The 13735-nt window shown below is 37.2% G+C and overlaps 1 protein-coding gene across 1 annotated transcript in view; it reads left to right on the forward strand.

The window, feature by feature from the left end:
• Nucleotides 1-3: 3 nt before the first annotated feature.
• LOC139149980 (ribosomal protein S6 kinase alpha-5-like) overlaps nt 4-13735 on the forward strand; it is a 96585-nt gene continuing 82853 nt past the window's right edge. The window contains exons 1-2 of the mRNA XM_070722097.1: nt 4-424; nt 8542-8616. Coding sequence (XP_070578198.1) covers nt 355-424; nt 8542-8616 — 145 coding nt within the window. The 5' untranslated portion in view covers nt 4-354. The remainder of the gene's footprint in view (nt 425-8541; nt 8617-13735) is intronic.

Raw genomic sequence — 13735 nt, forward strand, 5'->3', positions numbered from 1 at the left:
ACCAATCAAAACAGACGAAACTGAGAAGTGCGACGGACCACCTCAGTCGTTCGAAAAATATTACCAAACGTTACAATTGTCGTTTTGCATCCGAAGATTTAGCTGCAGACATTCCCGATTTAACAGAGGGGTGAAATCAATCTTGGACGGTAGCTAGGAACACCAGATTTAGGGTAAAAGATGCCAAAACCTTTCTACATGGCTCGTTGAAAATGACAAGCATTCCCCAAAAGTAAGCTAAGGAGTCTTGTTACTGGTACACCGATCGAGATCTTGGACCTCAATTTTCCGGACGCTGGGTCTGCGTTCTGCAGTCCACAGGAGGGGTGGAAAAATACCCCGTGATTAACACAGATGTTTTCTGCAAACATGGACCTGTATAATGCAGACAAACAGACAACTATTACGCATGAACTTAAGGACGGTAAGCCAGTTATTTACTCTTTTACAACGTCTGTTCGCAAAGTTCGTCACGATGAGTACATCAACAAGCGACGAACAATTTTTTTTCGTGTCGGTTGTAGTACGATGTGTAACCTATTTGACGATGTCAGACTTTCGTCAAAATGTCGTCTGACCGCCAATGAAAGGTCTAGATTTTGTCAAAATTAGTTATTTTTAAAGCCAAATACGTTGACTTAAAAATATTGGAGGTTCCCTGTAGTTTCATTTGGAAAACTTTGACGTACGCTGTAGTTTATAGACACTTGTTTTTGCGCAAGATTGCTCATGTGGGAAAACCCATTTGTACACTAACGGGGTTATTCACAAGGTTAGCTGTTACGCATGTTGATTAAAAAGTCGGTGTCCATCAGTTTTCCCGTGCATTTTCTCTTATTTAGAACTTGTGTTATGCGAATCTGTTCGTCATTGCACTTCATTCTCAAAATACTGCGGTGCTGAACAAATGTGAACTTCTGATATCATTTATGAGTAACTTGAATGTACGGTATTACAAAATCGAAAGATTAAATTATTTCTGACAGACCATGACATATAAATCGCGCATTTAATTAGGTAGGTGGCAGCAGAATAATATGTATGGAACATAGTTAACTCGTTACACTGTGTCTTTTTGTCCCCATGGTTTCATTTATAACTTTTTTAGGCATCATGTGTGGCATTCAAAAGCCTCTAATTTATCTACCTATGGTATACATTCATATTTATATATTGATGTGTTCACACACACACACACACACACACACACACACACACACACATATATATATATATATATATATATATATATATTTTATATAAAATGATGATAAAATATGTACACATCTATACACATACATATATACATACTACCAGTACACACAATCTATCCCTCACACAGACATACATACACACATTGATTGTGAAGGGCAGTATCGTAGTAAATTTCACTGGGATTACCAGTGGTATATATCAAAGCAATTATATTAGAGACAACCAAAACAGCATATGGTTTTCCTACCATTTATAAATTTATGTGCCAAAACCCAGGCAAAAGTGCTGAGATATATTGGAAAGCTTGTTTTGTTTTCAACTTACAGTAGTGGTAAAATTTCTGCGTATGATACAAATGAATAATCAAATATCAGATATGTAACGGGGAAAGTACCTCTGATATCACAAACTAATAATGTAACAGTATGGTTTGGTGATACCAGTCTGTGTACTTATTCACAGATATTGTCTCATCTATATATTCTGTGGTGGCATATTCGACCAGTAAATCAATTTATGTATTGATTTACAGACGTAGAAATGTAAAAAACATTTGTATCAGTGAACAGACATGTGTAAAGCCCCATTCTAGTGCAGAAGCTAGCTGAATGTGTAAAAGTAGGAATAAGTAGAAAGGTTATAGTGTTCAAAGTATTTTTACAGTAACCTGAGGTGTCACATAATAATAAAATATGGTGTTCCTTCATTCTAAAGTTTTCAACATGACTTAACTAAATTTTCCGGGTGCAAATAATTCAATATCAAATGCTTTAATTGCCTTTTGCAAGATCACTAGTTTTATCATCGTAGACAGAGAAGTTTTTGTACTATGAAAATGTCATTCATGTGATGATCTGAAACATGGAGAGGAAAGTCATAAATGCTACTTTATCTGTATATGATGAATGATTTTAACATCATCTTTGGAGGTTAATCAAACTTGAATGTTTGAAATTTTAGCTGCGTTGGTACACTTGTGCATTATCCCTTGAACACCACAAGCTGTATATTTTCTACATTGTATCAAATGTAGAATATTGTTGGCTGTTTACCTTGTGTTCAGCAGCGTTCGCCTTGCAGACAGTAGGAAAGCTGCTTCCAAGATGTTATAAAGTTCAGAAGACATTTTCTGGAAAAGATCCAAGAAATTCATCGAAAATAACAACCAGATATCTTGGCAGGTTGCTTTGAAAAATTGCCAGCTTGAGCAAAATAACACCTGTTGTAACCGTAATGTCTCAGTACAACTCTGATCTGAGCAAACAAAAAATCAGAAATCACTTCCACTTTTTGTCAGGCAGGAAACTGTAAGATGTAATTTTTCCAACCAAAAATATACTTGTCTTGAGCAGGTAGGCCGACTGATATTCATTTAGCCAGTATAACACATTTTAAAGTTGAGATGATTTCAGACATCAATTGAAGCTATTTGCATTTGACACTAGAATGTGTGAAACATTGTGAATCGATATGGTAACTGGATTTTGAAGAGGAAGACTGCTGATCTGAAAACACTAGAAATGATATCTTGGATATCATTTGTACTGTCTTGATATTTGCACTCCTTTCAGCTTTAGAAGTGGTCAAGATTGTCAGGTACTTGAGATGGCATCTGTCTGTCACTGATGTTTCAATGAGATGCTGTATTTTGTCACCTTCAATCAGTCAACCTGGCAGTTGCCCCTGTGACATGAATGCTGGCTCCTGAATAGAGTCTATCAAGCTTGAAACAATGGTTGCATATTGCTGAATATCACATGTATTATCTGATCCAAATATACCTCAGTATAAACAAAATTCCAAAGAATGTTCGACATCACCTCATATCTGATAGATGCAAGAAATTACCAATATTGCTATAAATTGTTTGGTTACTAGTGGCTGACAAAGGGGTACAAATCTGCTGGGTATCATGCAATAAAGTTGGTCATTTGTGGAGATTGAACGGTATCTGGTAACATGTCTGGTAGTCTGGTTGTCAGAAATGGTGTCTCCTGAAAAATGTACACGTATGAATTATTATACTGTTGGCAGGAAATTGCATTGAATAACTAAGGACTGTAAATGATTATATGTAAATAGTGTGTGTAATTAATGCAATAAGCCTGATTTTATTCTGCTGATATGTTAAATTGAACAGATATATATTTAGGCTGTCATCTTTATTTGATAAAAGGTAATCTTATAAATTAATTAATAATTAGATATGTAATTTAATCATTTCCTGAATTTCATTTATGAAATTAAGATGTTTAAAACAATAGTTGGCAAGCTGATCAGTATAGCAGTATGAATTGGAGGTCTGTTGGCCATGTTTATCAGGGTAGTGTCATGTAGGTTCTATAACCCTGCCAATGGCCTTGGAATTAGCTATCTGTTGTTGGTAAAGCAGCTCCTTTAACTTTTTGATCTCAAGAACATTTCGTTTTTTGTGAAACAGATTTCACTGACAGTTGTCTTACATTTTTCTGAAATTGTTTTAGCTCACATTGTGATATTTTGTAAAACGAACAGCAGTATTGCGTGTATAGAATTGACTGTAAACGAAATATCATTACATTGTTCTGCACTTTCAGTTCAGGTCAAAGGTCATTGATAGTAATTCCTCCACCAGAATTTCAATATCCCTTGTCAAACATATCTATTGTGTCAGTATGTATAAACCATAGCTTTCAAAATGCACATAAATCTTGCCTCTTTATTCTTGATGCACAGAAATGTTTTAGATGTGATATACAGGATATTTGTGTCTCATGGATGTGTGCTGTAGATAACAACAGAAGCATTATAATGACATAACAATGTGCATAGAAAATTTCCCACAGCAGCTTAGCTGAATTGATAGTTTTTCAGCACATATGTGTACAAGGACCTTAGTCAGGATTTGCACATATGTAGATCTATTGTAAAAAGTGATTGTTCTAGAATTATTCTCTCACATTGTGCCACTATGTGGCAAAAAATGACACGGGTTACAGGTTTTGGAAACTGGCTGTGCGTTATGTTCTCAATTATGTTCTCGTTTAATGATACCATTATGATACTTGCTATCTCCTGCAGCAGATGACCTTCCTTACCAAGTGACGCCCCTTCTCTCCCAATGTTGAACGTGTCTCTAACAATTCTGCATATTTCATTTCTGTGTTCCTGGCGTAAAAAGACAAAGACTTGTATCATTTGATTTTCATTTGTCACAATATCTACAGAGAGTGCATTCATCAGAAGAGTTAGGATCTGTAGTGGATATGTATTGATCAGTAGTAACTTATGGAGTCATTAGGGTTATTACATGTAAAGATCAGGAAAAGGGGAAGTGGCCAGAGACCCTCTGGAAAACCGAAGTAGCTCTGATTTATCCTCACGTTTTCCCAGTCACCTGACTGTACTTGTTTCTTACTTTATGCATGTGTGTTCAAGGGCTGCAGTAGATGGGGTGCATGTGTGTGGATATCAGGTATGCAGCGAAAGTCAAATTTCCATGTATTTGTCAAACGAAATGCTGAAGTTATGATTATTATTTTGTAGGTTTCAGGTGTAAAAGAAGTATTCATTAGAAAACTTTGACAGCAGACATAGTGTATCAAAATACTACTAACACTTCAATATTATTAAATATTTGGTGTAAAAAATTAAAACTTAATCCTGTCATGTAAAATCCCATTTCATTGAATCAGGATTTTTTCCCAGTGTTGCCCTTTCATGTATAGAATCTGAAACTAAATGGATTGGATGTTATAGTTGGAGGGGTCTAGGGCTGATACAAAATCAAAGTCTGCCCAGATTTCCATGTTTGGATGCGTACTGCTGGCCCTGGTCCCAGATGATCGCCAAGTTTGATCATCAAGTTTAAATTCACTGAAAGTTTTCAATGCTGTCCTTATCATCCCATGAAGTCAGAATGACATTTTTTCACTTTCACTCTGCAAATGAGACCATGTCACCTAATTCACAGTGCTCGTACAACTGAGAGTGGCACAATGTCATTAAAAATGCCATGTACTGATTATTTCTCCGCTGCGGACATATCCAATTCCAGCGCATATGCTTAGTAAAGATATGCTGAAGTTGTCTCCGAGTCTGACGGTTTCCAGTGGCGGTCATATTAGCCCTTCCCCTGCGTAAAACCTGTACGAAAAGCACGAATCGTACAAACATCATGAAGTTCACCCAGCCTGCCATTTTGAACTTAGAAAGGTCAGAGGTCATATAGAACTGATGTATATTGGCAGATTTTTTGTTGTGATGATGTCTTAACAAAATCTAAATTTAATCCTTGGTTCGGTGCTTCATTGGACCCATTTGGCCATGGCCAAATTTGCCAGTATGAGCCTGGTTAATATCTGTGAATTTTGAACCGGGACAAGATGTATTGAGAAGCATCTTGTTTTGATGGGAAAAAAGTAATCTTCAGAGACTGTCATGTTGCAAGGTTATTTCACAAATAGTAACAGATTATGTGACAGACTTATTGCAAGTCTAAAAATAAATAATTATTTGTAAAGTGAGAAGTACAGTGCAGTGCAGCAATGGATTGTGTCGTAAAAGTGTGTGTGTGTTCTTCAGATAATATGTGGTACTCAATTCTCAACAATCAATAGGTTAAATGGCAAACTCTATCCTATTTCATTGAATTTATATCTCGGTGGACTATACATAATACTAGAAGTTGTTTTCATATCGGTCACTAGGATAGCTAAGGGAAGGCTTACCCTGACATTTTATGCTAACACCTGTGTAAAATTTGCATCTCATCAATTCAATGACAAATATGTATATTTGGAGTTGTAGCAGTTTGATTATTGCCTTGGAAATGGATACCATTCAATTTGAATTTCTTTAAAATTGATAGATACATATATAACTACATGTAACCGTGTTTTCATATACTGCACAATTTGTCAGCTTACCCTTCACTTAATTACAGAAGAACATTGTTGACTCATTTGTGATGGTAAATAAATGTAAAAGCATACATTTCCCCAAAACAAAAACAAAAACGTATGTGTAGTATTCTCTTTTTCTACTCCGGCTTCTGCATCATTCCTTATTGATATAGGCAAGGTATGTTTTTAAGGTGTAAGCATTTTGGAAAAGAAGAGCAAATTTTACTCGCAATTTGATTTGAATGAAGGTCACGTTGAATGGACATGTCTTTGGTCAACGTTTCCCGAAAAGAGTGTTTTAACGTTTAAGTGTGTTAGTGATTGATTTTGTGTTTTCTGTGGAGACCAAACTTGAATTGATTGCTAGATCAATCTGCATCCGACTGCTTTAGAGTGTGTCGAGGGATGAAGGGTGTTCCATGTCTTACGTGCTCAGATGACATTCATATTTCGATCTATTGTTATGATTTAGTCTGTTCAATACTTTACTAATACTGTTGTACAAATTCACTGCACTGGTGTAAGTACTGGTGTTAAGTATCAGCATTGAAAACAAAGAAGCCCCGTGATCTCACCTTGAAGATGGGTTTATTGGCACATTTAGTGGAATAACAAAGTTGTTGAATACTGCCAAGCATAAAATATGTAAAAAACAAAAAAAAACCCAAAAAACAGAAATTGTTGGTATTGTCTGGCTTTCTGAATACACTTTAACCAGTAGCAGAGTGAACAGCCCCAGTGAAGGTTGAAATTTACTGTTTTCCTAAAGCTAACACGGGTTGTGAATGATGCTTTTAAAACAAAACTATGTACTTCAAAGCTCAGCATGACGTTAACAGAATTTTTTTCTGAATTTTACCTGTTGATGGTGAGAGCAGGGGAGGATTTGTGAGTTCACACAGGGTTTATTCCCTTTTATGGATCAGACAATTCTAGACTGAACCAGGGCTTTTACAAAACTTGTGAATAGTTGGTCAATATGTCTGGTGTCTTGCTAAAAATGAATGTACTGTAAACAAGCAAATAAGTCACCACATAGCTTTACTAACAAGGAAAGGAATTCACAGGTTATGAATATGAAAAACAGGCTGTTCATTTAACCCATTCAGATAAATCATTATGTAAATGTAAGTAATTATGCAGTATTTTCACCGCATTAAAAAGCTACAGAGCAACTCCCCTCTGTTATAGTTCGTCCACAAAGATTTGAGGCATTGATGGTATAACTGATGTAACAGTTTATAACTGAAGGCTGTAACATCTTCACTCAGAGTGAAAAATCTGAGTGGAAATGAGGTGGTATTGTATTGACACGTGCTGTATCTGTAATGATGGTGTATAAATGATAATAATTCCTATGAAAACTGAAGGTTTCAGGCATGGAAATGTTTGATTAGTTACTTGAATAAAGAATACCGGTACTAAAATGCCAACAGCTCCGGATGCTTGGTTTTTGTTTGTCCTGCTATTGCGGTGAATTTGGCACTTCAGGCAAGACGCAGTCACTTCACAGGAATAGTACATGGGTTGACAGTTCAGTGTAATGTCATGACCTTTGACATCTCTCAATGCAGCCATTCTCTTTTTGGTTTCCGAGACCACTTCAGAGGTTTGGTTGTTGAGTTTTATTGGGCAAACCACAAATACCAATGTATTTTTGACGGTGGTTTAAAACTTATTTATATAATTTGTGGAACATTCAATAAATATGTATTTGTTTTCATTATTAAAGCAGCCATGATCCTTGTTTAATACCACGCGTAGTTATAATCTGAGTTAGCAAGTGTAAAACTGTGGTTTTAATGCATATTGTGAGTGTGTTACAGGTGACGTGCTCAAAATTTCACTTGTGACACATTGTTTTATGGCAAAACTTCTGCAAACGTCTACAGTTTGTAGAGGACATACTGTGAACACTGAAAACGGATTTGTAAAGGCAGATGAATAGGCAGCTTTAGGATTTCTGGTTTTGGGAATCTCTTTAATAAAGTGTAAATTGAATAACTTAGAAACTGAATGAATATCTGTATGTGCTTTTACCTGTGTGGTATCAATAATGTCTTTAATTTGCTGTTGTTTAAAATTGAAATTCCAAATTCTAAACAAGCCATAACCTTTGCAGTTGAGGGTTGAGTCTGATTCCTGTAATGGTGTTACACACCAACAGTTCTTCAATAAATCATATGCAAATGTGATGATTGATGTAAAAAAAAACATGAATCGTATCATGAATCGTATTGTGTGTATTTCCTCAGTTTTATCATATAGAAAGAAACAGCTGTCCGAACACTTTCATATCTGTTGTAATTTTTTGTAAAACTGCTTTGCCCTCAATGCATTATCATCCATAGAGGATGTCCAACTGGAATGCATCATCAAGTTGTTAGATGTATGGCAAAATATGATTGTTAAATATATGTCTTTTCATTGTCTTTCTTCACAGCAAACTTGACCGGCCACCCACATGAAAAAGTTGGGAGGGAAAACTTTGAATTGTTGAAAGTGCTTGGTACAGGAGGTAAGTAATTACTGTTTACTATTTGTCAAATATAGGCTTTTACCAACAAAATAAACATAGAGTATATAAATACAAACGTCTTCAATAATAATAATCTCATCTTTACAACAACATGTACTCCTAAGAAATATTAAAAGACAAAGGTTTTTAAGTCATTGTATCAGTGTTTTGTAATGACATTTAAAAAGGGTACATATATTTACATTTCCATATTGTGAGCAATGATACAGGACAATTAAAGTCTGACACGTTGTCGACATGCAATTGTAAGCAGAACAGTTGACTGCAGGCTTTCCAGCCTTAATAATGGATTCAAATTCCACAATCAAAGTAAACTTACTGAGAATTTTCCTTGCACTGAATTGTAATGCATTTGACGCTCTGTGGACACAATAACTCTCAGATTGACTGTTGTCTTACATAATACATTATTCTTTTCTAATAAATGCATTTGATTGTACAGAGAAGTTAGGCTGTGATTGTTATTACATCAAACTGAAACCCAATCATCACTTACAAAGGTGTCAAAGATTTTTGATTCATCAAACATGAAAAAAGGAAGGGAGAGGTCATGTTTTCACCACATCAAAAATTATTGTATATTCACCGTTAGGATGCTACTTGCATCCAGCCGTTTAAAAGGGCATGTCCATAATAGCTTTTTCAGTCTCATGTGGCACCAAAGCAGTGTCATTATAGCTGCAGTATGTTCAAGGTACCTAGTGCCAGCTTTGTGTTGTCCTTGCCAGTGTTTTCTCCAGGGCGCGCGAACGCGCGAATCGCGCATTTTCAAAGAGCAGTCACCCCAAAAAATTATCTGGACGCGCGACCTGGCGCGCGTCTGTGGCCCCTGCCATACCAGACAGCTAGTTGGCCTTTTGATTTTGCAATACGTCACTGACTCGTCACGCCAATGCGTCTGTAATGCGTCTGCTGGTGCCTAATATCGCTACATCGTCCCTGTGGGAAAAAAAATAATCGCTCAGCTCTGGTATCTGCTTGCCGCGCCTGTGTCAAAAATTAACAACTGCCACATCTGTTGTAGCGTATCACAGTCCGTCATTTCCCTTGTGTGTTGGTCTTGGCCGCCTGTCAGAAAAAAAAAAACTTTGTTTATTGTTCAATGACATCCGCCTGAAATATAAGTGTTACTATGTTTCAAAATTATAATTAGCATCGGCCTGGGACGAATCACTTTGATGCTGAACTTTCATTCGAATTCCCCTACCAGCCACCGCCACGTGCATTTGACGATCGAGATACAAGTCATGAAACGAAATCGCCTTATTACTGCCTTTTACAAACCCAAGTCTGATGACAAAACGTCTGAAAATTGTGAAGCGGAAGAAAACAAAAAAACTGATAGTGACGAGACGAAGTCTAAAGATGTGCAGAGAGACGTTGAAGAAACAGCTGAGACGGCCGGAGAGACGGGTGCTGAAATTGGAAAGCAAGGAAGAGAAAATCCTGGTGAAGTTACATCGGATTCAGACTGACGATACTGAACGACTTCCTTCTAAAAAAAGAAAAGGGAATCTTTTTGGCAAGACTCCTGGCTGAAAGGTTATCCCTGGCTAGAGAAACCTGAAGATGGGTGTGGAATGCGGTGTAAGGTATGCCGTGAAGCCGGAAAAGATAATTCGTTCACTACGGAGAAGGGTTGCAGTAACTACCGAACATCAACTTTAAAACGCCATGTCAATAACGGTAAACACAAAGATGCAATGAGAGAAATATCTTTGCGGTCAAATCTAAAGGTTGCCGTCTCAAATGCAGTTACTCAAAAAGAGGATGCAATTCTGGTCGCTATGAAGGCTGTATATTGGCTGGCAAAGGAAGCAGTCGCAACCGATAAATACGCGTCGCTTTTGGAACTGTTGAAAGCTGCGCGATGCGAACCCGTGAACAATCTGGAGGTAGGCAAAAACGCTACCTATCGATCGCATACGACGGCAGCAGAATTACAGCAAGCCATCGCTGATACGATCAAAGCCGATGTTGTCGATAGAATAAAGACTGTGACTTTTATAGTATTTTGTGTGATGAAAGCACGGATATTTCGACATCGGGCCGTCTAGTCGTTTACGTGAGAAGTGTGACCGGAAGTTTCGATGTTGAGTCGCACTTCCTGGGAAATTTGTATATCATCGAAAAAGACGCAGCATCTTTGACGGAAAAACTTATCAGTATCGTGAATGAAAACCAGTTAGAAAGGTCGAAAATGGTTGGTTTCGGAAGTGACGGGGCCTCTGTCATGACCGGTGTGAAGAATGGCGTAAGCGCAAAATTGAGAGATATCAACCCGTTCCTCATTAATATTCATTGCGTCGCACATCGTCTCACGTTGTGTACGAGCCAAGCTGCCGCGAGTGTCGAGTACTTGAAGGAATACAAGACTATTTTGACAAGTTTATTCTACTATTTCAAGCAGTCGTCGCTGCGATCTTCACACCTGAAAGAAGTTGAAGACATGCTTGAAAGTCCGCGTCTCAAGATGAAGGAAATCCATGACGTCAGGTGGTTTGCGTTCTACGATGCGTTACAAACCGTATACAGGTCATGGAACGCATTGGTGACCTACTTTGACGGGCAGCGTTCATCGAAAGACCCAAAGGCGGCAGGCTTACACGGCAAGTTGACGCAGTATAATTCGTGGCGGTGATGTATTTCCTCATGGATGTGATCCCCATCGTGACGCGACTCAACCTTATTTTTCAGAAGGACGACATAGATATTGCAGCGATCAAGCCGACGGTCAGCGTTGTCCTCGATCAACTGACACAGATCAAGGACGGCGCAGTATCGGGTTTCTACACAGACAAACTTTCGGAGATAGACAGTGACAATGGGACGTTGATGGGACACAGAATTATGAATAAATCGAAACAGAAAATGCTTGTTGATGATGTGAAAAGGGCATTTCTAAGTAATTTGATCGATAATATCCAAACCCGTTTCCTGCTGATGGTACGGGGGTAATATCTGCATTTGATATTCTTGGTATGAGAGATTTGTCATTTGTTGCTAGCGATCAGTTACCGCATTACGGCAATGATAAATTAGAGATTTTAATCTCACACTATGGCTTTGAGAAAATGAACAAAGAAGGTCAAATTTGTGCGCCTGTCATCAACCCAGATAACACACGGCATGAATGGTCTGTTATAAAGCCAGTAGTCTTACAGCAGGCCTATCCCAGAGATAATTTTACCACTTTGTGGAAATTTATCAATTCAAATCACAAAGATACAGTGCCAAATTGATAGCACTAGCAAAGATTTCTGTTGTTTTGCCAGTAACCACTGCAATCTGTGAAAGGGGCTTTTCAGCCCAAAATAAAATCAAGACATCATTGAGAAACAGGCTAGAAGAAAGTTCCATTAACAGACTAATGACAATTCTCATTGAGGGCCCAGCACTACCTGACTTTGTTGGTGAGAAAGCCCTGAAGCTGTGGAAAAGTACAAAGGCCAGGAGAATTTTCTCAGCATCAGGCAGCAACACAAAATGACCTTGCACTTAATGTACAAACACTGTATTCATAAGGTGAACTGTGGACTGTTTAAAGCTTGCTGAAATTGTAGTTAATGTAAAATTATTGTAATTAATATTGCATTAAACTGCAAAGTCAATAAACTCCAGTATTCAAATAAATAACTTTATTGAAATTTGAAAGATGAAAGCTGTGTAGATTGGTCTGCAACAGTGTGAAGAGCTTAGTGATTACAGCAAAACCTACAGTAGAGATGAAAAAAATATTAATAAACACTTACACTATGAATGCATACATATATTTAAATTACTGAATTAATTTGCATAATTTATGCGCCCCCCTATTCTCAATCAAATCCCCCCTATTTTTTTATGTTATGGGTGACATTCCCCCCTTTTTTCAAAATCCTGGAGAAAACACTGCCTTGCCAGAGGAAGTCCAGTACTTGGACTGAGAGATTTGATCACGGCCACAAGTTTGTCTTTCCCTGGCTTTTTCTTCTCCTCTTTTTATTCAAATGTGAAAACATATAAAGCACCATATGAAAATAGCTCTACCAATTTGTTATGCAATATGATCCAATAAGGCTGCCAGACCATCAGTCAGTTTTACCCTTGAAGGTGTTGAGTCATAATAGATAGATAAAGTCAAAATTACCCAAATCAGCTTTAATGCATCAGTTTGTCCCATTAAATAGTGGCATTTCAGAAGATGTTATTGTAGTGAACTACAGTGTCAACTCATGTTAAAGAGGCAGTCTTCAATCTCAGGTTCTAGGATTAGTGGTTATTGACATTGACTGTTTATGTGATGTTAGTCCTTTGTTGTCCTTTGAAAGTTGTGCACAGTTAGTCAATTTACTCTGAGATAAAGCCGATAAAAACACTGCCTCTTTAACAGTTGCAAATCTTGTTTACATCCGACTAGAACCCTCATAGATTCTGTATGTGGCCATTGTCAATCTTTAAAATCTTTAATTAGCTAACGACTTGATTTTCAAATTAGTGCTCTAACACAGTTGGTATTACACATGTGTCAGTAATGTTGTGTTACTAGTAGTTCAGTCATGTAATACAAAACTGAAGACAAAGTGATAAACTTCTGAATATTACAGAAGAGATTCTTATTTGCATATGATACATGTATGAACAATTTCCAGTGTGAAAATAGATTGTTAAGAAAGAAGTTTGTTTCACATTGTTTCACATACCCATTGATAAATCATGAAACTGAGAATACATTCATTTCTGGTGACATAGGATGGCAGGGCAGTGCTGTGAGAACTGACTTGATAACAAATCATCTATACTGGGCAACATCACTCATAATAAATTTACCACAAGCTTGAAAATTATAACCAATACTCGTTATTTCAATTTTGCTTTCCATTTTAACTTGCCATGTTAATAAAAGAAAAGGTACAACCATGATGATTAACTGCTAATTAGAAGGCAGGGGGCTGACATTCATATCAGGCACAGCACTGAAACCTGCAGAGAAGGTTGACATTGTACTCAAACCATATATAGTTCCTTTGAAGTGTAATTTCCCAAATGGTGTCTGTAAAAATAGGGACTCATTTTCGAAGGACCTTGTACACTTTTCTCCATGGGGCAACATAATTTG

This window comes from Ptychodera flava, chromosome 14, assembly GCF_041260155.1.
Source record: "Ptychodera flava strain L36383 chromosome 14, AS_Pfla_20210202, whole genome shotgun sequence".
NCBI classification, from domain to species: domain Eukaryota; kingdom Metazoa; phylum Hemichordata; class Enteropneusta; family Ptychoderidae; genus Ptychodera; species Ptychodera flava.